General features: G+C 34.4%; 1 protein-coding gene across 1 annotated transcript in view; it reads left to right on the top strand.

Annotated features, from left to right (window-relative positions):
• FSTL5 (follistatin like 5) overlaps nucleotides 1–22208 on the top strand; it is a 330597-nt gene extending 308389 nt beyond the window's left edge. The window contains exon 16 of the mRNA XM_013951578.2: nucleotides 21391–22208. Coding sequence (XP_013807032.1) covers nucleotides 21391–22093 — 703 coding nt within the window. The 3' untranslated portion in view covers nucleotides 22094–22208. The remainder of the gene's footprint in view (nucleotides 1–21390) is intronic.
• Nucleotides 22209–22864: the final 656 nt, after the last annotated feature.

The raw sequence follows: 22864 nt of genomic DNA, 5'->3' as shown, positions 1-22864 counted from the left end.
CAAAAACATTTCCATGTGTGGCTATCTACAAATAAAGGTAATTCCCTTCAAATGGTACCTAAAACATGAGACTGCGGCCAGCCTTTGTTACGTGGTAAAACTATGGAAACAGTGAAGGAAAATTCCTTATGTCTTATTTCTTCTGCCATTGGTTTAGGAACTGGACAGAACCTGGCTTAAGTAAGTTTAATGGGCTCTACTACATCTAATGGAAGTTTAGCTACACTGCAAGTGTTTTCCATTCTATCAGTTACTTCTTCCCTTTAGCCTGTGTGGATGACATTACAGGAAGATTTACTACTGGGATAATGTGATACTCTGCCCATCTGAAGTGGCCAAATAAACTATTATTATGAATAAATAACTGTAATACCTATTTCCATTTTCCTTTTAAAAAGCAGCATATGTCAGTACATGAAAATACATCACACAATGCAACATGTGCAAAAATGCAGTCAGCCTTAATTACTCATTGATATTTCAAATAAATCAAATGATAAGGATTCAGTTATTAGCTATGAGGTGATCTTAAAATTATTTTAAAATAAACTATTTCTTCTGTATGTTTGCTGATAAGCTTCCAGAGCACAGCTATTTAAAAAGTCAGTCATAACAACTGTTTAAAAAAATCTTATTTTCTAGTATAATTTTTTTTATAGAAGTATGAGAATTCATTTTAGGCTAGTCATTAAGCTTTTGAGCTACATAAAATACCAACATGATATAATGGATAATGTTTTGGAATTTTTTTTATAGGATTCTGTGCGTTTTCTTCTTAACAAGTGGAACATTGAATGCATTTTTTGAGCCTCAGATTTATATAAAAATTATGCTTTCACAATCTTCTTAGGAAAAAAAGAGTAAAAAAAGAATAAGCACAAAGGAGGATGCTTTCTTTTAGATTTACTCTACAGATTTTCAATAGTATATGAAGCAAAATAAAGTGAGGGGTTTTGTTTTTGTTTTGTAATAGTGAAGATTTGTTCCCAAACCTGGTGTTTTCACTTCTGTTTTTGAGCATTTAGGATAAGTTTTGTTCATGATGTTTCAACTTTTCTATCTGAGGTTGTGTTAGAAGATTATCTTCTGTTTTTTAGTAAAGTTGTGATGCTTTGTGTAATCATATGAATTAATGGTTTTAAGAAAACTTCCAAATACAATCAGACTCTATAAATCTGTGTAGGTAGACTATTTTGTCTATTTTCCTTCTGTGGTTCCCAAACGTGCAACATTTTCTCTGGAGAACTACCCAAACCTGCATCTTACCAGAAAAAAAAAAAATCTTTCATATCTACGAATTAACATGATGAGCATGACTTTTTCTCATGGTGATCTTATATTTGCAATAGAAATGTCTCTGATATTTCTGTGTGTCATAATTCTATCATGTGTTTTTAAATGCAATAAATATATATTTTGGTTTGTGCTAACATTTTCCTAATTTGGGTCACTAGTAAAAAGAGGAAAAGGAACTGTGGTAAAGTTTAGTATTAGCTCTTTTGAATATTTCTTATACCCCCAGATATCACAGTATGTGAGCTTCATTTTTAAAATGAAGAAAAAGATCTTTTGAAACTGTTTTGACATACATAATTTATCAACTTTACAGTCTTTATCTCTGCCTCATTATTCATTTTCTACTGGTGCTGACTATTTCTTTTGACATATACAAATTCTGCTGTGCATTCCACGTGACATCTGTCCACCCTGGTGTTACCATGTTTTCTGGAGTGCCAGATCTTCTTAATCCCATCCTTCCTTGTGCTGACATTCAGGACTATCTTTAGGAAAGTCCTTTGTTCGCTGTGTCAGTGTAACTAGCCGTTTGCTTGACTTTCATTTTCTTAAAAGTGAAGTGAAAAGATTTTTATTAAATTGCTGGCTCTCCCTAAAATATACAAGACAGAAAAACATATTTGCTGCCAACACTAGAAAGACTTTTTTGCTGAGAAATAGTTCCTTTATGATGTAGTACAAATAGGTTTTTTTTATATATTCCTAGATTTTAAAAATCTAGAAATTAAAATGCTTTCCTTTGTTCTGAAATGTGTTGGATTATTTTCTTGCAAACATTGTAATCACTGCAATATTGCTTTGCAATAATGAAAAAGTGTGTTGCATGTACTTCTGATGTAGGAACTCTACCAAAAAAACCTCAGACAATTCATAAACTTCTGCATTGTTAGTACCCTGAAAAATAAAGGTTTGTCCCTATCTTGTGCAAATGTAGTCTAAATATCAGTCAAAAGTCCTAGCCTGCTTGGGACATGTTAACCCAGCTCTTCCAGCAAGGCCTAAAGAATGACTGATGGAGCTACCACAGCATCTGGCCAGCTATGGGGAAGGCTCCCCAGCTGTTTTTTACACATGGGTCATTTGAGGATATTCTTCAACATGAATTTAGGATAACACTCCGTTTCCTTCCTCTGGATTGCTAGTGAGATGTGCCTTAAATATTCTGCTGGTACAATCTTAATCTGAAATAGTTAAAAAAAAAAAAAACCAATAATAATATAATTTTAAAAACACTTGAGGCAGTATCCTATTTTGCTATCAATATGAGAATCTAATTAAGAAATTTCGAACTTTACTTTGCAAGCACTTGCACAAATTATCCAGCGGAGTTGCAGAAGACAGTTCACATAAAGTTTCTCCCACAAGTAAGTGTTTGAAAGATTGTCTCACTTGTGATTTTTCTGCCAGAGTGAAAGCTATCACAATAAGAATGAGGATTTTGTTGATGTACTTGTGATGGCATTCACTTTGGCTTAACTGCATTAAATCTGCAGCTCGTATTTCTTAGTCTAGAAGTAATCTTGTTAAATATGATGTGGAATAAACTCAGAAGCTGTACTTCTATTATTATGCATTATTAAAAGCATACAAATGCTCAATAGTTGTTTAGTTTATAACATTCATTCCTATCTCTGTCCCTTGTTGTCTAGAAATTTTCCTATTCAAATTCCAGCTCTCAGCACAAAATTTAATTTGAAGATATCTGTTTATCCTAAGAACACAGGAGTTGTCAGGGTTCCTACAAGCCCTTGCAGAAATAACTTTTCTTCCCTTCTGTCTTGCATGGCAATCTCGAAGTTCCCCAGATCCTTGTTTTTCCAAATAATGATCAGTATGTACCCTCTGAACAAAGAGAAAATGACTAAAAGGTCAATTACTTAGCTTCAAGTGCCGTTCTTTGAGATTGGATTCTGAAGAAACGTTTGAGAAGAAAGACTCGCACAAAGAGGGAGCCATTCGATACCTGTGGCCATTCAGCTCCCTTCAGAGTTCTCTGGACAACTGCAAGAGTTTCTAACACTTGCAGTAAAGATCTCTGATGAAGAGAGTGGTTAATTTGTTCTAAATCTCACTGAAGGAGATGAAAAAGCCTTCTCATGAATTACGAGATGTTTTGCCAAGGCATACAAATAGCCTGTCAGCCATAGCCAGGAAAGTTTGTTGTTCAGGTGAATTCAGCCCCTTCCAAAGCCGTTGAACATTTTACAGAGCGAGAGAATATTTCATTACGTGTTTAGGAGTCAGCCAGCAGTAGCTATCCTCTAGCAAGTGCATGTAAACAATGGAGAGCAGGAAGTGGCAGGCTTCAGCTGACTGTTGAAAGTCTCTAGATCGCATTCCTGGAAAAAGTGAATCTTTCAATTTTGAATTATTCATTCTTTTTTTGTAAAGGAAAGAGTCTATTCATACTTTCATTCATTCATGTCCTGTCTTACAGATAGTACAGATGATTTGCTGCAAACGTAAACTGATAGTAAACATGTATAGTCCATATATGAAGCATCCAAACAGGCAAATGGCTGCTGCTCCCCAAAAATCTCAGGAATATCTGATAGTCTTTTTAATGTATTTGACCATCATGCAATCATTTTCTTTGATTATGGAGGCTCAGCCTTCTAACTTAATCCTCTTTACTCTGCATTTCCTGATTGAGAATGGAAATAGAGATAACATTCACTTCTATGTGCTAGATAGAAAATAATAGTTAAAAGGAATAAAGATTTTCAGTGCCTCTGGAACAAACCTGTGAATATCAATCTCAGAAATCAGGGCATACTTACAGTAAAGATCATTTTCCTGTCATTCAGATCTCTCAGGTAATGTCCTGCAGTTGTTGTTATCCTGAAGCATAGCAGGCTTTTTGTGGGAATTTTTTTTCTAACCTTTGCTGTATACCCCTCCATTCCTCTCCTGTTTCAGTACATCTTAGGGTCTAATCAGGGATTTTATTCCTACTCTGAGAAACAGCTCCCATAGATATAAAAATGTTTGTTTCATAGATCTTGCAATTGAATATTAAGTTCCTTTCCGAATTAATCCATGAAGACCTTTATTTCTTTGTAACAATGTTATCAAGTAAACATGTGACACTTGGGCAACTTCTGATGGATAAGACTTCTCCCTGTGTATATTTTCATCCAGAAAGGTATCCTTTAATCCACATCCACAGTCAAGAATAAAAATAGTGTTGATTTTTACTTAAAGCAAGTTATTTCTTTATATTAACTTCCCCTTTCCTTACATACAATTTATAAATTTCAGAGATTTCCTGTTGTTGTATAGACAATTTTTTCTTCTCATTGGAAAAATACAAATGTGGTATTTAATGTACGAGTCTGTGACCACTAGAAACCTGAAGCTTTCTCAAATCCAGAACTTCCTCGCAAGCAAGAGTGAGCTGAATATGACAAAATAGTCACTACTGGTAGAAAATGAAACCTGTCATCAAATTCCATTTTTCATCAGAACTGACCTTTTCATTCATTTAACAGAACTGGTAGTGATGTTGGTGTTTTAAACTGAAATTACTAGTTTTCCATCAGTTCGTTGAACTAAATTGACCTCTCAACCTTCTGCTCTGAGGTTTTTAATTTTCTTTTTGACTGAGTTATTTTCCCATTTCTATTTCTTAGGACCTCTATGGTAAGATTTCCCAGATGCATTATCACAGTCACACATCACTGCTGCAAATATTTGTGTCTTTCTAGGAGCAGACTTTTTTAATATTTCATTCACAATAGTTGCTGCAAGTAAATAATAAAATCAGTGAAGAGGACAAAAACTTTGTACATATGTGTGTGCGTATCTGCACACACACACAAACACATTTACATTTATAGAAATAGAGAATTATCAAGAAGTGCCCCAAGACCTAAACATGTCCTCAGATAGGAAGCTGCTTTGTGTTTAATACTGTCATATACAGCTACTAGGGGAGGAGAAAAATAAGCCATCTCCCACTGCAAAACAGAAATATGAAGCAGGAATTCCTTACTGTAATAAAGAACAACAGGAAGGAAAATTAGGGAAACAGACTTCAAAGGTTAGAGACTGTAAGAGTACCCACAAGAAAAACAACTTTCGTGCTGATGAGCAATAGCCCCCGGGCAAAATCCACTTAACCTTTTGCTATCAACAGACAACCATTTTTGAACTGCAGAAATTAAAGAAGGTCTTTTCTCTGCAGTCTGCCAGAAATGAACTATTCCAGGTAACAATCATTTTGTAAGTCCTGAGGGGAAGACTGATATGCCCTAGCAAAGCTGACTGTTTTTTGACATCAGAAACAGTTCCAAAATAAAGAGTGTTTGTTATCCAGAGATAAATATTTTATTTATGGAATCCTATAACATACTACAGTATTTGTAATAGAAAATGACACTTTAAAGGGTTTTGTTTATTTTAAAATTACTTAGGTGAGGAAAATTAACTGCATGATGTTTTAAATAGTGTGAGTCCAATGCCTTAATGAAGTAAAATAGATCAGTGTAAACAGTCTTCCTTAGAATGATCCATGTAGGAATATAAAGTGAAGAATAATTTCAACAAAGTAAATACTGGTTGCAATATTATATGTTAAGTTCTTAGAAAATCCAGAGTTGGGGGGAAGGTGCATCTTCTTTTTGTTTTGTTGATGCCAAAAGCTAAAAGGACCACTGAAGACAAAGCTAAGGAATACAGCTAAGGAAACTGTTCTCAGACCAACTTCCCTTTTCCCCCCTCCCTAACTGTTAATATTTCCTTTTCCCAGGCTACTGTGGATAACTTCATTTCATCAGAAAAAATGTATGGTATATAATACATTTCTATTTTAGAATTTTGTATAAATGATAATACTTTCCCATGTTGCCAGATTAGAAGTTTTTTATAGAATCAGAACCTACCCTGATCCTATAAAAGAACATTCATGGGCAGTTAATGGCATATACTTGGAGTCCCAGAAAACTTGTGGTCAGCAGATTTGATAAACATTGTAGTGATAGAGCTTTATCTTCCTGAGCTGATTTTTTGCATAAATTTTGAAATATGGGCACTAGTATGTAGAATTTGGGGGATTTTAGACACAAATGCCATTCACTCAGGATAAATTTGATAATAATGGTAGATGTTTGTTATTATTTTCCTGAATTAAGTTGTAGAGGTTAAAAAACATCTCTTTTGTACAACAATACTTGTGTTTGCTTCTGTACAGATAAACTTGATTCTAACTCATCCAGTTCTTTTCTTTTTCTTTTACTTGTTTTCTGTTCTGAGAATATGGTTCTACTTAAGTGTTTGATCTCATCTCAGATCTCTCTTCATAAAACGTCTACTGACTTCATGAGGGTAGTCTGTGGGAGTAGGGTCAGAAATAAAAGTGGAAAAAGGACTGCAGTTTCTACATCTTCTTCAGCATTTTCTATTCTGTCCATCTTCCTGAACTCAACCACAAATAAATACAGCTTTATTTCAAGCTACAGAAATATGATACTTATATTCATTTAAGATAAAACTGAAATTTATCCTCATTTCTAGCAAAATTTTTCTTAGACTTTAATTTTGTTGCTGTCACTTTTAATCAGCATTAAGATATTCTCTTTTTTATAATGAGTGCAGTTGCACTAGTAAATAATAGATATGGTTTATCTAAACGAAAAAAAAAACATACTGGAAACTAGGTTGTGAATTTATTGCTTGTTGGCAGCTCCACACTCTCTTCTTGCTTGGCTGTTCTTTGTGCAAAGTAGCTGCAAGCTAGCTTCCTCTGTCTGAAAGGCAGAAAAAAATACAGTGCACAACAATGTTTTGAAGATGCAGTGCAGGTATCCACATAACATTGGAACTTTGTATGGAATATCCAGTCCATTATTAATTCATACTTTACTTGACTAGAACTTCCCCTTAAAGTAAGATTGCATCTTTGCTATAGCTACAGGTTTCAGTTTAATCCCTCACTCTGATTAACTAGTAGGGACGCAGTCTGATTAACTAGTAGGGATGCAGTATTATCATAAGAAGAACTGAAACTGTTCAGATGCAGCAAACGAACCGAAAGTTTGTTCAAACAGAGCTGCCTGAAGACTGCATTGGGTTTCAGTTCTTTTTGTTCATGATTTGTTTCTCTTGTGACCTTTGCTTTAGTATGGTTTGTGCAACATCCTTGTACAAATCTCACAGTATTATAAAAGAAATAAATAAAGGTAGGACAGGTTAGGCCTAGCTGTAGTATAGATAATTCAAATATTGCCTTAGTGGGCTAGAATTTCTTCCTGGGTTATCCACCCAGCACCCTTATTCTAGAACCCCCAAAACTGGGTAACATAGCCATTTCAATATCTGAACAGTGGGAAAATATGCCTATTGTACATATTGGTATTAAATGACAGTTAGCAAAGTCTGTTTTTCAGTTGAAGCCAGCGTGTTGATATAAAATGTCGATCTTGTATGTAGAATTGTGGACACACAGTGAATGTGATTATCAACTCTGCCTGACCTGAATGCCAAATCCCTGGTGTACTCTTTTGCTTACGTAGCATTCATAGTTCCTCTCTGCACATACAGAAATGCTTTTTCGATTTATCTTTTAAAAACAGTACAGTTCCTAAAACTTTAAAATCAGTAGATATAACATGATTACTAATCACATCCATACAAAAATCACATATTTGTAACAGAGGTACAATACTTCTCTACTGCACTATGGGTAGTAGTTTCATATATACTTACACATATATACACATATAAACTTAAAATCCTAAATTATTAAAGTCTGCTGAAATTGTGCTGTAGGATAACATAGGATTCACTGAGGAAAAAAATCAATGTTTAATGTAGGCTTTAATCTTTCTTGAAGAATATTTGTGATAATCTGTAGATAGACTATCGAAACAAGAGTTGTTAAAAGTCATATGATGAAATTCCATTTTGACCTTTTTCAGTCGACTATGGTGTTAATGCTAACAGACTATGACAAATCATTTGATAGTGACATGGACATTTAGTTCACTGAAATACAGTGATAAACAAATTTACCTGTGGAAAATTCATTGATAAGCTTCACATGCCGTGTAATACCCTAAGCAGATACAATACTATGCTAAAAATGAAAGGCAGATTCTGAAGAGGTTTTTTCCCCTCTTTTTTGTAGCTCCCAAACATTGAGAAATATCTAAACTGATCCTTATGATTGGAAAAATACCCCTTTCTGAAAAGCAAAGTGAAATTATAGCTTTCTGTTGAAGTTACCTTTCGAGAGTTATGAAAAGCATCTGCAGAGATCCTTGACAGTTCTGAGAGGCACATCCTATATAGCCTGTGGCTGCATCAGCTGCCTTCAGGGAAAACTGGACAATATATAACCTCCTTGTATTAACAACCATGTATTTTGGTTTGAAAAAAAATGTTTGGTTTGAAAACAATGTCAACCCTCTCCAGGTATAGAAGTGCTGCAGCAAAGTTTTGATGAAACAAATATTAGCTTGTGGCCCTGTTGAAGTTTGAAAAGAATTACCCCATCTTCTGGCACTGGGAATAAGTTTGTCATTAAGCCTTTGCCCAATACTAGAAGATAGGAATTTTTTTTACCTGGGTACTACTGGGAGAGCTTGAAGCGATGTGGATGGGGAGTTGTATACAAAATGGTGGTGTCTTGTAACTGGACAACCTTCCATAGAACTGGATGAGTCACTAAGGTTTCAGTTAAGTTTCTACCCTTTAGGTTCATTTACTGCTCCCAACACAAAAAAAAGTTTTACCAAGGAGGTTTCTAAAAAACGTATTGCAATTAATTTGAAATCTTATCTCTTGTATGTTGCAGAACAGAAGTGCAAAACAGAGCTATGCACATTTTAAATGTTGTATCACTTTCAAAGCATTTTTAGCATAGATATAAGAACAGTGAGAAATTTAAAAGGAAAAAGGAGTTCTTGTTCATTCCTCATATGCAAAATATTCCTATTGTGCTATGCAACAGTGAAGGCTATTGAGTCTGAATGGCCTTGATAAAGAACTTGACAGGAATTTCTTTAGAGAACCAACGTTCCTTTTTCAAAAAGATAATGAATTATATTTATACAATAACAGGGGTTTGGATCTGGTTTGCAAGTAGCTCACCACTGTAAAAGACAATGATGAATCTCTTTTTGAGTAAGTGTTTCAGGCAGTGGAGGGGAGCTAGCTATAAAAATTCTGTTATGGCAACATACTCTGCTCTCACACATTTTCTCATAAGTGAAAGTCATCTGTTGTACACCAGGAAAAGCTACGTATTTCAAGACAATCTGTTTTTACCCTTTGTACATGTATCAAACCATAGAATTTAAAATGGAAATTTTGTGAAAAATGATGCATAGATTGGATGTGATAACAGAGAGGCAAAAGTAAGACTTGCAAAGTCGTGGTGTTGACATAATGTGGATGAATAACAAGAACATCCATTAAGCTTTCCAAAATTAATAATTTTTAAAATCTGAATTTAACATTCATGCTTCAGGACATAAGTTACTTCTCAGTGATGGATGACAGCAAAAATATCTGCCTGTGAGCAAGTTACTCCAAAACTGCTTATTGTCCTGTACTTTCTTCTGAGGTTTTTGATACTGTCTTATGAAAGAGATAGCAGTAGTTTTGGTAAAACATTAATTTGACTTGCCATGTGGATTCCTATGTTTGTCAGAGGGCTTGGCCATGAAAGGTTTCAAGTTATCAGTTTTGCAGTAGCTAAGAATATAGGGATATAGAATGGTAGAAATTTTCATAACTGTTATGGGGAAAAAGCATGATACAGTTAATGGCTTTAGTATTCACTGTTTTGCCTACATACTGGTTTACAATTCTATATATCTAAGACCCAAATCCCATAATTTTAAATACATTCTAGCAAATAAATGACAAGACTTATCTCTGTTCCGGCTATAGCACTGAAACAGATGTACCCATTTGTACTCCACTGTACAATTCTCTACTAAACACAAATGTAACTACTATTTAAGAATGGATATATTTCACATCAATTTTCATATGTAGTTCAGTTGGTAAGCTATTTCTCTGATATTTTATGTTGCATAATGCTCAAGTCTTTCCTTTAAATCAAACCGCAAGAAATAATTGAAGCACATCTAAATAAATAAATAGAGGAAAATACAATAATTGAAAATTTCTGGTCTTGAATGTATATTTTTAGACAACGGAAGAAGTAATCAATTATAGCATGTTGTTAACATAGTCATTACAATTATTCTACTCTTAAATATATGTGTGGTTTTTTTCATTCAAATTAAGAAGATAAGCCACTCATCTGTATGGGCTGCGTTTCATTTTTGAAAAATGTATTCTGCAACTAACGCTTTTTAGGGTATTCTTCCTGTATCTGTTATGTGATTTTGGGCGAGTTATTTAATTTATCTGCCTCAATTTCCCTTAGTCTGGATACTGTGAGGCCCTTTATTTTTCATGGAAAGTTTCATACAGAAAGTGCTAATAGAGTTACAAAGTCTTATTATTCATATTTCTATTTTTTAACTATTACTCACAAAATATGATTGGTCTAAATTCTTGAAAATCTGGAATTAAAATCTTTATTCCTCATTCATACAGAGTACTTGTAGAAAGAAACAATATCAGATTTCACAGTTCTGACATATACTCCACTTGGAGTGATATGTCCAAAGGCTACAGCTTCCCACCTGCATTAACTATAAAATAAATGATTGGAAATGTGAGGTTTTACTCTCATGTCTTGCAGGCTTGAGTTGCATGAGTTCCCAATATGCACTCTGACAAATGTCTTATAGGCTGTCTGTTATCGTGCATGATTTTATTGCACAGAAGAGACACGAGTGTTGAGATTCTCATAAATATTAATCGAGATTAATGAACAATGGGAGGCCTGTGCATATCAATTTATATGAGAGGAAGCTTTGCATTAAATACACCACCATCTATCTATAAATCATTTGGGTAAAGTGAAGGTACTCTGACGTATCACTTGTTGTTCTCCAACAGCCTAGTCATAAAAACCAGGCTAACAGCACATAGGCAAGAGGAATCATTTCATGTCATGATTATGAGGGGCTGTATTTTTTTAATCCTTCTAAAAACCTAAATGCTTTTGAAAAGGTATCAGATTGTGATGGGCTCTGGGGGCTGAGTTCAGCTATTCATAGAACAGAATGAAACATAAGGTAGTAGTACACACTTATTTACACAGCTTTAATAAAATTCCTTTACTTTGACTGAGGGGAAAAAATTAGGATAGTCCAAGCTCAGCCCATTCACTTGCTGACTGGTCTACTGAGACCATACACTAACCTGTGTACTCCAAAGCTTCCCTTAACCTTAGTGACTTGCAATAATGTTTTTTGACACATTTGCAAAGTACAGGGGTTTTTTTACAGCTGCTCTTGCTTCCTTATCAAAAGAGAAAGGCCAGCCTTGTACAGTTAACAATCTGAAAGTAGCAGACAGAGGAGGTTCTTAATATTAGTCAGAAGGAATACACTGACAGATTCTCCTAGTGGTCAAAAGGTAGCAATTACATGATTGATCAGTTGGCTAAAATTTATTTGCAACTGATCTATGCTATGTTAGCAGGCAATCTTTTTGAAGCAGGACTGCATGACCTGTCACTGTTCTCCACCCTATCCACTGTAATCTTCTACATTTAGATCCATAAACCTCAAAGGAATGACCATCCCAGATGCAGAACCTCTTTCTTTCCAAGTGAAAGTATAGTTGTAATGGTTGTATAGTCGCAATGCTATATTAGCAGTCCTCACAATTCCTGAGTGTGGAGACCAATGTGTTGTAGAGTACAGGGGACAGTTATTTTGAACATATTTCTGTGTGTATAAATGATCATCGGTTGTAAAAGTTAATGGAAACTCACATACATATGAAATTCATAATGAATGAAGACCAGAAATAGTGTAAGTTTTCTCTACAGTGGATCTAAATGTGGCATCTAAATCTCAGAACTGCAGAAGCACAGATTCCTCTACATGCTACTTTCTTTTATTTTTGGTCTGTGAGCTAAGATATTGTGTCAAATCACATTTAATTTCATGAAATTGGAAACCCTTAGCCTCTTTTGAAAATATCAGCACCAAATGACTGACTAGTATGAGGCTAGAATCTCCTGCACTGTACTTGTGTTCATACCTATGGGCCCTTGAAGGAAAATCTTTAATCAAGAATAAGACTTTTGTGGCAGCTGCAACTTCCTCACTATTGAAGCACTTGAGGGGATCAGAATAGCCAGGACACTATGACTGTCAGGGAAAGTTATTCAATAAATCCTCATGATAACGCTGGAGCATGGGCTACTGTCTAATACCATTTCTTCTTATGAGAAGTTCCAGTGTGTGAAGTTACCATCCTTCCCCTCTTTAGGGAATTATGAATTCTTTCCTATCATTATTATTACATGATTGTACACTTAAGGGACTGCAAACCAGGATCAGCATTTTATGCACCTGAGTGTACTTACACTGTATACCTAAACATGAAAAGAAGTCAGAATCATGAACATTGTTTTGCAGATATGTAACCAAAGACACTGTATGAGTTGCTCAAGTATGCCTTAGGAAAGAAGACAGATCTAGTAAGTGAAGCAACTATCCATATATTTCAGTGCCTTAACATAAAAAAAACAACTTCCTTTTCTTTTAGCAAGTGATTCAGGGCAAAGGCATGATGTAGTGGTCTGAGTCTGTTCTGTTTGGAGAGGCTTTTATGTCTTTATGAGCATACACAGAAGAATGGCAAACTGGCAGTATTAGTGTGTCTAAATTTGGACCCTGTGAATACCACTCCATTAAGCCATTTTATCAGCTAAAAAAGAATTTTTAACGGATTTAGTTGTTAAAATTGTTGGCATGTCAATTTTGTTAAATAGATGCAATTTCGCTTGTATGAGCAAGGCCAAAGAATTAGTTTCATATATTCAGAGATTAGAAGAGACCACGAGAGCCTCTTGTCTGTATATACCATAGATTTTGTACATTTCAAGTAGTCATCCATAGACTCTGATAGAGCCTGATATTTCTAAATCTACATCATGATTTGTGTTTAGCCAAACCTTTCAAAAAGTACGCAATCTTTCCCTGGAGACTCCTACTACAGAAGATTCATCACCTCTATAGTAGTTTGTTGCAATGGTTTGTCATCACCATTGTTAGAAAAATGCCTACTTTTAATTTTAATTTATCTGGCTTTAGGCTGAAATCATTATTATACTTTTTCTATGAGATTAAAGACACCATTAGTAAACAGTATCTTCCCTCCATTAATGTATATAGATGTTGTAAATATGTCACCTCTCAATTGTATTTTTCATAAGCTAAATGGATTGGACTTTCTCTCAGGCTCTTGCTTAAAGGCATTGTCTGCATCCCTCAAATAATTTTTAGATGTTTTTCCTCCCCCCTATTTTTTTAATATTCCTTTTTATAATGGCAGCAATAAAACAACATGAAGCATTCTAGTTGGAATCTCACCAATGCAGAGCACAAAGAAGAGGCTGCTGCCTTACTCTTACTCTCTTACCTCTGTATATTTCTGCAGGGATTTTATAAGGGTTTTTTGGTCTTTTTTTGACTCATTAGACTCAGATATCATATCGAGCTGCTTGCCTGCCATGTTCCTTAAATCCCTTCATAGTCGCTACTTCACAGGATATTGTTCTATATGCATGTCCTGCATTCCCGATTTCCAGTTGTATGGCTTTGCACTTGGCTACATTAGAACACATTTTGCTTGAACAAACCTAGCTTTACAAGTTCTGTACAGTTTTCCTGCTATTATTTACAACTGTGGTATTCTTTTTGTGAAGCATCAAGTTTGGTACCAAGCAGAAGGAAAACTGCCTTGTAAAATGGTTCTGCATTGACAGCTACTTTTTATTTCAGACAAACATTTCTTCCCTCATTTACCACTTTTTATTCCAGGAAAGGTATGCCTTCTTGATATTCAGTTACCTTCAGCAGGTTTCTAATAGAGAAATTAAATTAGGTTTGTCTGACAAAGTCTATTTTGCCATAAACTTATGTTGGCTGTGTTAATTATGTTGATCTTTAGTTGGTTCTCATATAATCTATTTTATTATTTCCCTGGGATATGTGTCAAGTTAATCAGCTTAAAGTTACCTGGGGTAACTGGCCTGAACTTTTGAATAGTTCAACAATCCTCTTCCAGACTTCCCAAATTTTCCTGTTATTCTGAGATTTATTGAAATAGTAAGAGCTTTCAAAATTTTCAGGAGCAAATTACCTGACTTTATGAATATGTATTTGTAAGAAAACTGTTTATCATCTTCCTCAGTTCTGTTGGACTGGAGAATATTTCTTCATCTTTAAGTAAGAAAAGCATAATGTTTAATTCCTGTATTCTTATTTAAAAGGATATATTTTAGTTATCTGCACTTGTTCTCCTCTGTCTCTTTTAGGACCTTAATTGCAATGGTGTGGATAGCCTGTAGCATGATCAGTTAGAAGCTATGTTGGATGTTAGATAACATCCAATTGTATTTTCTGTAACTGTATTTTCACCCAGATTTTGCCCGTGGATCATTATATAGCCTTAGGCAAGTCATTCAGCTTTTTGCCTTAGTTGCTATAATATTTGTAAAGTGCTTTGAGATCAGTAAGTAAAGCTTGCTACTTAAGGTCAGTGTATTATTATTCTGCTGCCGTAGCCATTCTTTTAGTGTACTCATCTCCAAAAACATTATCTTATATGCTAAAATCTTCTGTGTTACATCTGGATCCAAAAAAAAATTTTTTTTTTTAAGTTTAAACTTGAAAAAACAAAAGGCAAAGGAATTTTCAGCATGTTAACCTTACAAGCAAGTAGAAGCAAATTTTTCCTGTGTTACATGCATTGCTATTAAAAGAAATAAAGGGAGGGTATATCTCACAAAGCTATGTTTTCAAACTGCAGAAATAAGTAGGACACAATTAATGGCATGGGCAGTGGTAAATGATTTTAAGGCCACAAAGTTGGGAAGATTAAAGAGCACAAAACTGAGCAATCACAGTAAGAGAATTTGTATTAAAGTACCACTTGAACACTTTAAAAATAGCATAGATAGTAAATGGATATTCAGCTATAGTTGATTGTCAGAATTTATATGATTAGCTGTTGCAGCAGCAGATTAGAAAATTGAGTATCTTAATAGTTTCAGAGCAAGGGAGAGTGGATCTCCTAAGTGCAATTACAGTAGCAGGATTAGGGTCTTGCAGTCTTGAAGCCAGTTTCATTAGTTTTCAAGCACAGACCTGTAAACTCTATTAGCAAAGCTGAAACGACCTTTAAATTTGGAGACCCACGGTACTATAAGTTTTTACCTGTCTCTTTTGGACTGGGAACTAAGTGGTACAAAGAGGTAGATTAAGTTGTGCAAGAAACTAGAATGCTTTGGAAAGTTCTGGCTGAACTATTTGAGAAATGATGTGTTATAAATTGCTTTGTGTTTTAAAAAGTGTTTGCTGGTTAGCTCTGGAATAAGAATATGATTAACCCTGAAGATCTGGAGTCCTTTGCAACTAAGGCTGTAGACAGGCATCCTCTTCTGAATCTACTTGTGTCAGTGGAAGAGGATATACCTACATTCTACTCCTACTCCTACACCATTTTATTCAAACCAATTGGGTTAATAAACAGACCCTATTATTTAAATGAATCCAGGCTAACTGGATTCATTTTAGTGGCATGCATGAGGGAGTGCTTATATAAACCTCTCAGCTGTAGACCTGAGGGGATTCCTCTGGCACCAGAGTGGTAATGAGAAGCTGGAGGACGCAGCAGTGGCAACAGCCTGCTCTGTGGGCAGAGCTATTTGGGGAGTGTCACCTTCAACTGATGTAATGCTTACAGAAGTTTCATGAGACCTTATCTTTAGTTTAACTTTCAGAAATATGTTCACTGCTTTGGTAATCAAGGGTTTTATGCTACCAAAGTTAACACAAGCTGAGTGTACCTGAGGTTCAGAAACATGTTAATCTTGGAACAGTATTAGAAGCAATGGTTAATAACTTGTTATATACTCTCCCCTTAAACTGACCATTTCACATAAATTGACCATTAACACTGCTAGATCAAGCACTCATAAATAAGGTAGATTTATTTGAATCAAACTGATTTAAATCATTCTTTTTTATCAATCATGATTGAAATCAGCAAGTAAAAAATGCTGATTTAGATAATTGATACTAATTTTGTTCTTCATTTGTACTTTAAATACTTCAAAAAGAAAACATCATTTTCATTGGCTGGAATAATACTCAAAATAAAGTGATCTGCACCCAGGACCAAGGTTTCTTCTTTTTTCTAGTCAAGATAATATGTTATATATTTTATATATATATATATATATATATATATGTATATATACACACAATTGTTTAAGGGTTTGTACAGTTTAAAATATATTTATTTAGATTTTAACAATGGTTAAAAACATTACTTCAAATTTTCTTACTTATGATTTGTGTCAATTCAGCCAGAAACTAGAATGCATCTCAAACATACGGTGGAATTTTAAAGCATTTTCTTTAGCTAACTAAACCTACCATGAAATGTTCTGGACACAGATATACAACAAAATGTATCAAATATGTTTTGAATGTAAAACAACTGATTTATAACAGAAAACAATTTTTAACATATTTAAATAGTTTCTGAAAAAAATAGGCTAAGTTTTCAGAAGTATTTAGGTGTTAAATCATATAGATGGTGCCTGATGGGATTTTAAAAATCACATAATTGCTTTTGTATATGTTTAGGTATATATGAAAATCCCATTTGACCACCAGTTCGTATTTTAAGTGCCTACACAGTTTAAAAAACACAGCCTTGTGTGAGCCTTTTCTTTCTCTTTTAAATACAGATTCCCATTTTTCTCTATCAATTCGTAGTCTTATACTGGATGAGAAAAATAATATTTTCAACGAAAGTCAGCTTACCAAGCTCAAAAGAAAAAAAAAATCTTTATGTGCTCACTATCTAAATTGAGATCAAAAGCAATTAAAGCAAAAACTGTCTGCACAGTGTGGAGCTCTTGGATTAAAAGCAATGTAGTAATACTGTAATAATGGAAAATAAAGTATTTATGTATTCCGTGCATGCCATCGCATTGACCTCAAATTTAGATATTTTCCCTTGACTTTGGATACCTTTAACTCATTAAAATAAGGAGAACTGAGACGCATTCATAAAAGCATTGTATTTATTGTTTAATTTATCTAAATGACATCACTAGATGTCCCCTGTATCATGCCAAACCACAATAATCAAGTCTTCCCACATATCCAGTTTCTCTCTCTAAAAATACTCTCACTCTCTTCTGTGTACCAACCGTCTTCTTAAAAAGCAGTATGTCCATTTTTTTCTCCGTGTTCCATATATATGTTTTCTGACCTGCCATGCGGGCATGTAACTGTATGTGATAAAACTGTCGTAGGATGAGTTCTTGCTGAGTTCCCCCACATTTCCATCTGCAGGAACATTGTTATCCTCCATGCAGCCACCAATCTACATCACATGAAAACTCACATTACAACTTCTATTCCTCTTTCAGTTGTGGCCAATGAACTCCAAAGTACTAACTTTGGAGAAGGGAAGAGATGAGGAAAGAGCAGTTGGCATGTAATTACATGAACCTAATTACATTAGAAATAAGACTAAAGACTGATAATACACCATAAACTAGAATGGTCAAGAAGTTAGGCTGAGTAAACATTGTGAGTAACAACCTTTTGTATCAGTTTTTGTTGCTCTAACATTTTCTGACTTTTCAATGCTTTATTTAGCAATCTAGAGTTCCATTTTGTTTCATATTTTATATTAATAATCACACCAACAGTGAAGCCAGTCTCTGGCCCTCAGTCAATAGTCATCCAGAAAAAGATCCTTTTAAGATGTATCGGGTTTGTTGTTATTGTTTTCAAGGAATAGAGATTAAGTTATAGGTATGTGTAAGTCATTGTCCAGAATGTTTTAAATGCTTGTTGGACAGTTCATTGTTTCTTGCCTTACATTAGAGGCCATTACGTGAAAGACAATTGATCTAAGATAATTTTATTATCCTTTTCTAACCACCATTAATGTATGTAACACATTAGTTATTTAATACTAAGTATGCCATAAAGATCTGAAATCAGAATTTTGCTTGATAGTTAATGTCTTCTATTAAATGATGATTCTGTACATAATATGGTACAAGTTTGTTTCTCATGATCAAAAAATACATACTGCATATGGGTGTTTCATGATGGAGAGCCCTATAGTTTGAATACAGTCTGAGAAAGAACTGTGGATGTTTTCTGAGTGACAATAAAACAGGGAAAATGGTTTTGTCATGATGAGCTCTAGTGAAAACTGTCAGTTTAAGACAATGAAGTGACTGTATGAATTTCTGTATAGGTAGTTTACTCTTGCAGAATCATCTCAGTCATATCTGGTGGTATAGGGGGACTTTAATGATCTGGATATTTGTTATAAAAGGGCTATTAGAAAGGCTCTACACTGATAACTTTTTTGATACAAATGCCAGAGAAGGCAACTGGTTGGGAGGCTCTTTCGGTTGCTGATCAGTTGGAAAGGATTGGTTGAGAATGCAGAAGTTGAAGGCAACTTGTGTACTGATGATACTGAAATTACATGGTCTTAGGGCAGGAGAAAGAACAACAGGGTAAAATCAATTCATTTCAAGAAAGTAGAATTCACTTTATTTCAGAATATTGGCATGCAAGATTGTATGGATAGCAACACAAAAAAGAGGAATTTTGTGAAACTGCTGATTTCTAGACGAAGCAGTGTGAAAGGCTGAAGAACAAACTATTTTAGTAAGAATAAAATGTTGTAAGTATAGTAGAAGGCCAAACTGGCTAAGTTAACCTAAAAATCAGGTAGAAGTACAAAGGTGAAACCTTGGTCAAGTTACTAAAAAGAAATACAAAAGAATTGATACAGCATCCAGGGAAAAAATCAGAAATACTAGGACAGAATAAAATACAAATTTCAAGGAACATAAACAGTAAGACTAAAAAGAAACTCTTCAAAAATCTGCATTAAGTCCATTAGTAAGAGCACGAAGACCCAAAAAATAGCTGAGCTGCTGGCCAATAGGGAAGAAAGCTAATAAGAGTTAATACTGTGAAGGGTAAATTTTTATTGTCTGTCTTGCCTCAGTGTTTGCTAACCATTGCAATCAGACTACTAGCTCAACTAATGTTTGTAATAGATCAGTAAGTGCTTGAGTTAAAGTGAGGAAAGAATAGATGAGAAAATACTTAGATGTTTTCCAAGATACAAGACCTGTTTCAGTTCTTCATGCAGTTTTTACGAAGCTCAGTGAAGCAATCTTTGAATTCTTACCAATTATCTTAAGAATTCAGGGAAGAGAAGTGAGATTCCAGAAGGCTGTCAACATAAAAATTTCTTTCAGTTAGGGGAAAACATGGAAATTATATTTATCTGGCTTAAGCATAATAATGGTAGCAAGAATCAGTGTCTTTATATCTGCCCAACGAGATTAAGAAACGGGTAATATTAAATGGCCAGCATAGCTAAAAATCAAATTCTGCCTAGCAATCCCACTTTGGCTCAGAACAACAGACCTTGCAGACAGAGAGGTAGAAGTAATTGTCATGTTATCTTGAAGTAACTCTCATAAAGCCTCACACACCATTTTCCTAAGCAAGGCAATGTAATCCAGATTATATTTGTGTACAACTGGCTGAATGGTCAAAGACCCAAGTGATCTCATAATCAGTTCATCTCATAATCAACTCATAATCATGAGCAGCCTGATCCACACCGGCCCTTCTTTGAGTGGGAGTTGGACCAAATGGCATCTAGAAGTTCCTCCCAACTGAAATTATTCTACAATTTCATGAGCCTATGATACTAGATTTGCAGTTATCTAACTGAAACAGGAGACAAGGATTTCAGAAGATGAGGCTAAAATTAAAAATTATCTTCAAAATTGTATTAATAGCCTGAAATAAACCAGATACAATCAATCAAAAGTACAAAATACACCCTGTTTTGTGTCAGAGGAACTGACTGAATAACCTCCTGAAATTTTTTCACCTGTTTCTTTTGTGGTTCCATGATTAGTAAGTACATTGGAGGTGCAAAGTATAATGCAAAAATTTTGTGCTGTTTTCAATAACTCAGTTATTGAAACATTCTAACTCTTGTACTGCTTTATATGAACAGGATCAGAAAGGTATTTTTAAATCATGTATCAGCAAGAAACTTAATTCTTAAGATCAGACATTCAGGGGAAAATGTTATGTTATGAAATCTGACAAACAGCTGTTTGGGAAGAGTGCTTTGAATGCTACTTAGGCAAAACTAATATACTCTGATATAACTGCAGAATATTTGGAGTGGTGGGTTTTGCATATATACAATGAAGTGATTGTACAATCAGAACTTATTTATATGTTAACATTAGAGAATAGTGATATAGTTGGTATTAAAAATGTAAATATCAAGCTCTAGGATTTTAAGGTTTAATTATATTATTTATATTCAATGAAAATTTCTTGATATATGGAAATGAATAAAGGGTCATTTAAAAGTGTAAAAATATGAGGTTTGGATAGTTGGAAGGCATAAACCTAAAACCTTTTATGATATTCATTTCTGCTGAATTAAAATGAGGAAGATTTGGATAATTATCTGAATAGCAATGAGCATTGGATTAATTTAATGTTCCCAAGAAAATCTAAGAACTAGATGAAGTGAATTAAAACATGTGGGATGTGCTATCTATTGATATTTAATCTTTTTCTACCTCCTGTTTTTTATAAAAGTTATAACTGAATAGATACAGTCAGAGTAATGTTTACCTTTTCTTCTATGTCAGCAGGAAAAAACACTTTTCCAATTAATCACATATATGGTTTTAGACATTTTGTTTTATGCATTCTAAATTACAATTGCAAGAACACTAAAAATTATATATTATTACTGGTTAATATCTGAAGCTGAGATATATAGGAATACACTGCTGCACATATTTACCTACTTATTTGCTCACATTGTGTTTTCCCATTTGTACATAACGTACACACTAGCTCTGACTTTGTTTGATTTTTGTACTTTTAGGTTTGGATTTATTCTTCATAAGGATGAACCTGTGCTCCAGAAAATTGATCTTGAAACTATGTCGTACATCAAGACAATTAATTTAAAGGATTATAATTGCATTCCTCAGTCACTGGCTTATACACATCTTGGAGGATATTTTTTCATCTGCTGTAAGCCTGATACCACTGGGGCTGTTCTACCACAACTTATACTGGATAGCGTTACTGATTCTGTGATTGGATACAATGGTGACATAACCGGCACGCCGCACATCTCTCCAGATGGACACTACCTTGTCAGCATTGATGATGCAAAAGGTCTCATGAGGATCCAGTCCATTACAGTGAGAGGAGAAATACAGGATGCATTTGACATTCATACTAATTTGCACATATCCGATGTAGCTTTTCAACCATCATTCACTGAAGCCCATCAATACAACGTCTATTGTAGCTCCAGTACACAAACTGATGTTCTCTTCATAGAGCTCTCCTCTGGAAAGGTTAAGATGGTGAAGAGTCTTAAGGAGCCTGTCAAGGCAGACGAATGGCCTTGGAACAGTAAGAACCGTCTTATAAAAGACAGTGGCCTTTTTGGTCAATATCTCATGACCCCTTCCAAGGAATCTCTGTTTATCCTGGATGGACGGCTCAATAAGTTAAATTGTGAAATCACTGAAGTTGAGAGAGGCAACACAGTTGTTTGGGTTGGGGAAGCATAAGGATCTATGTTAGATATTTACTGAATTCATAGTTTTACAGTACATTGCACTTAAATTACACCATTCTTAAAATTTACACAATTTTCATTTTAAATGTTAGACCCTTCTATACCTCTTATTTCTTTGACTCAAACATAATTTGAATCAACTTTGACATAAAAGTTACTAAAACAATGGTTATTTGATAATGATACTCTTTATTAACTATCAGCTGAGATAGTATTAGTTGACTGGGATTACCAAATGTTGAAATTGATAAGTATCATACATTATTTTAAAGGAAGTAGGAAAAAAACATAAAGCTTCAGGGAATTTAATATGACCCTTTGCATTTGTGAAATGAAGGCTTAAATATTATTCAAATTTTGGGTTGATTTGCTTCAGACACAAAAATAAGAGATGATGTACAACCTTTGACTCCTTAAACTGAAATGTTCTGTACTGTTCTGTCCAGTCCACTGTTTAATGTTTTTGTGCCTTGAAGCAAAAGTCTCACAAGAGAGGTAAAGCATAGAAATTGTATAATTTACTCCCATTGTGGCTACAGGATTGCTTGTCATTGGAGAGAAACTTTTTGTATCAAATTTCTAGTCTCAACTTGTTGAACATACAAAAAGAAAAAAAGGAGAAATTATATTTGCAGTGCACTGTTTTCTGATCACTGCAATTTGAGGAGTTTGTTTTTTATGGTGTCTTTTAGTTCAGATACAGTCAGCTGCTTGCAGAAGCTTAATCTTTCTTTAGAAAAATATAGGCGTTAGGATTTCAGCT

The sequence above is a fragment of the Apteryx mantelli genome, chromosome 5 (genome assembly GCF_036417845.1).
Source record: "Apteryx mantelli isolate bAptMan1 chromosome 5, bAptMan1.hap1, whole genome shotgun sequence".
Taxonomy (NCBI): domain Eukaryota; kingdom Metazoa; phylum Chordata; class Aves; order Apterygiformes; family Apterygidae; genus Apteryx; species Apteryx mantelli.
The sequence above is the reverse complement of the archived record's forward strand: the minus strand, read 5'-3'. Positions and strand labels throughout refer to the sequence as shown.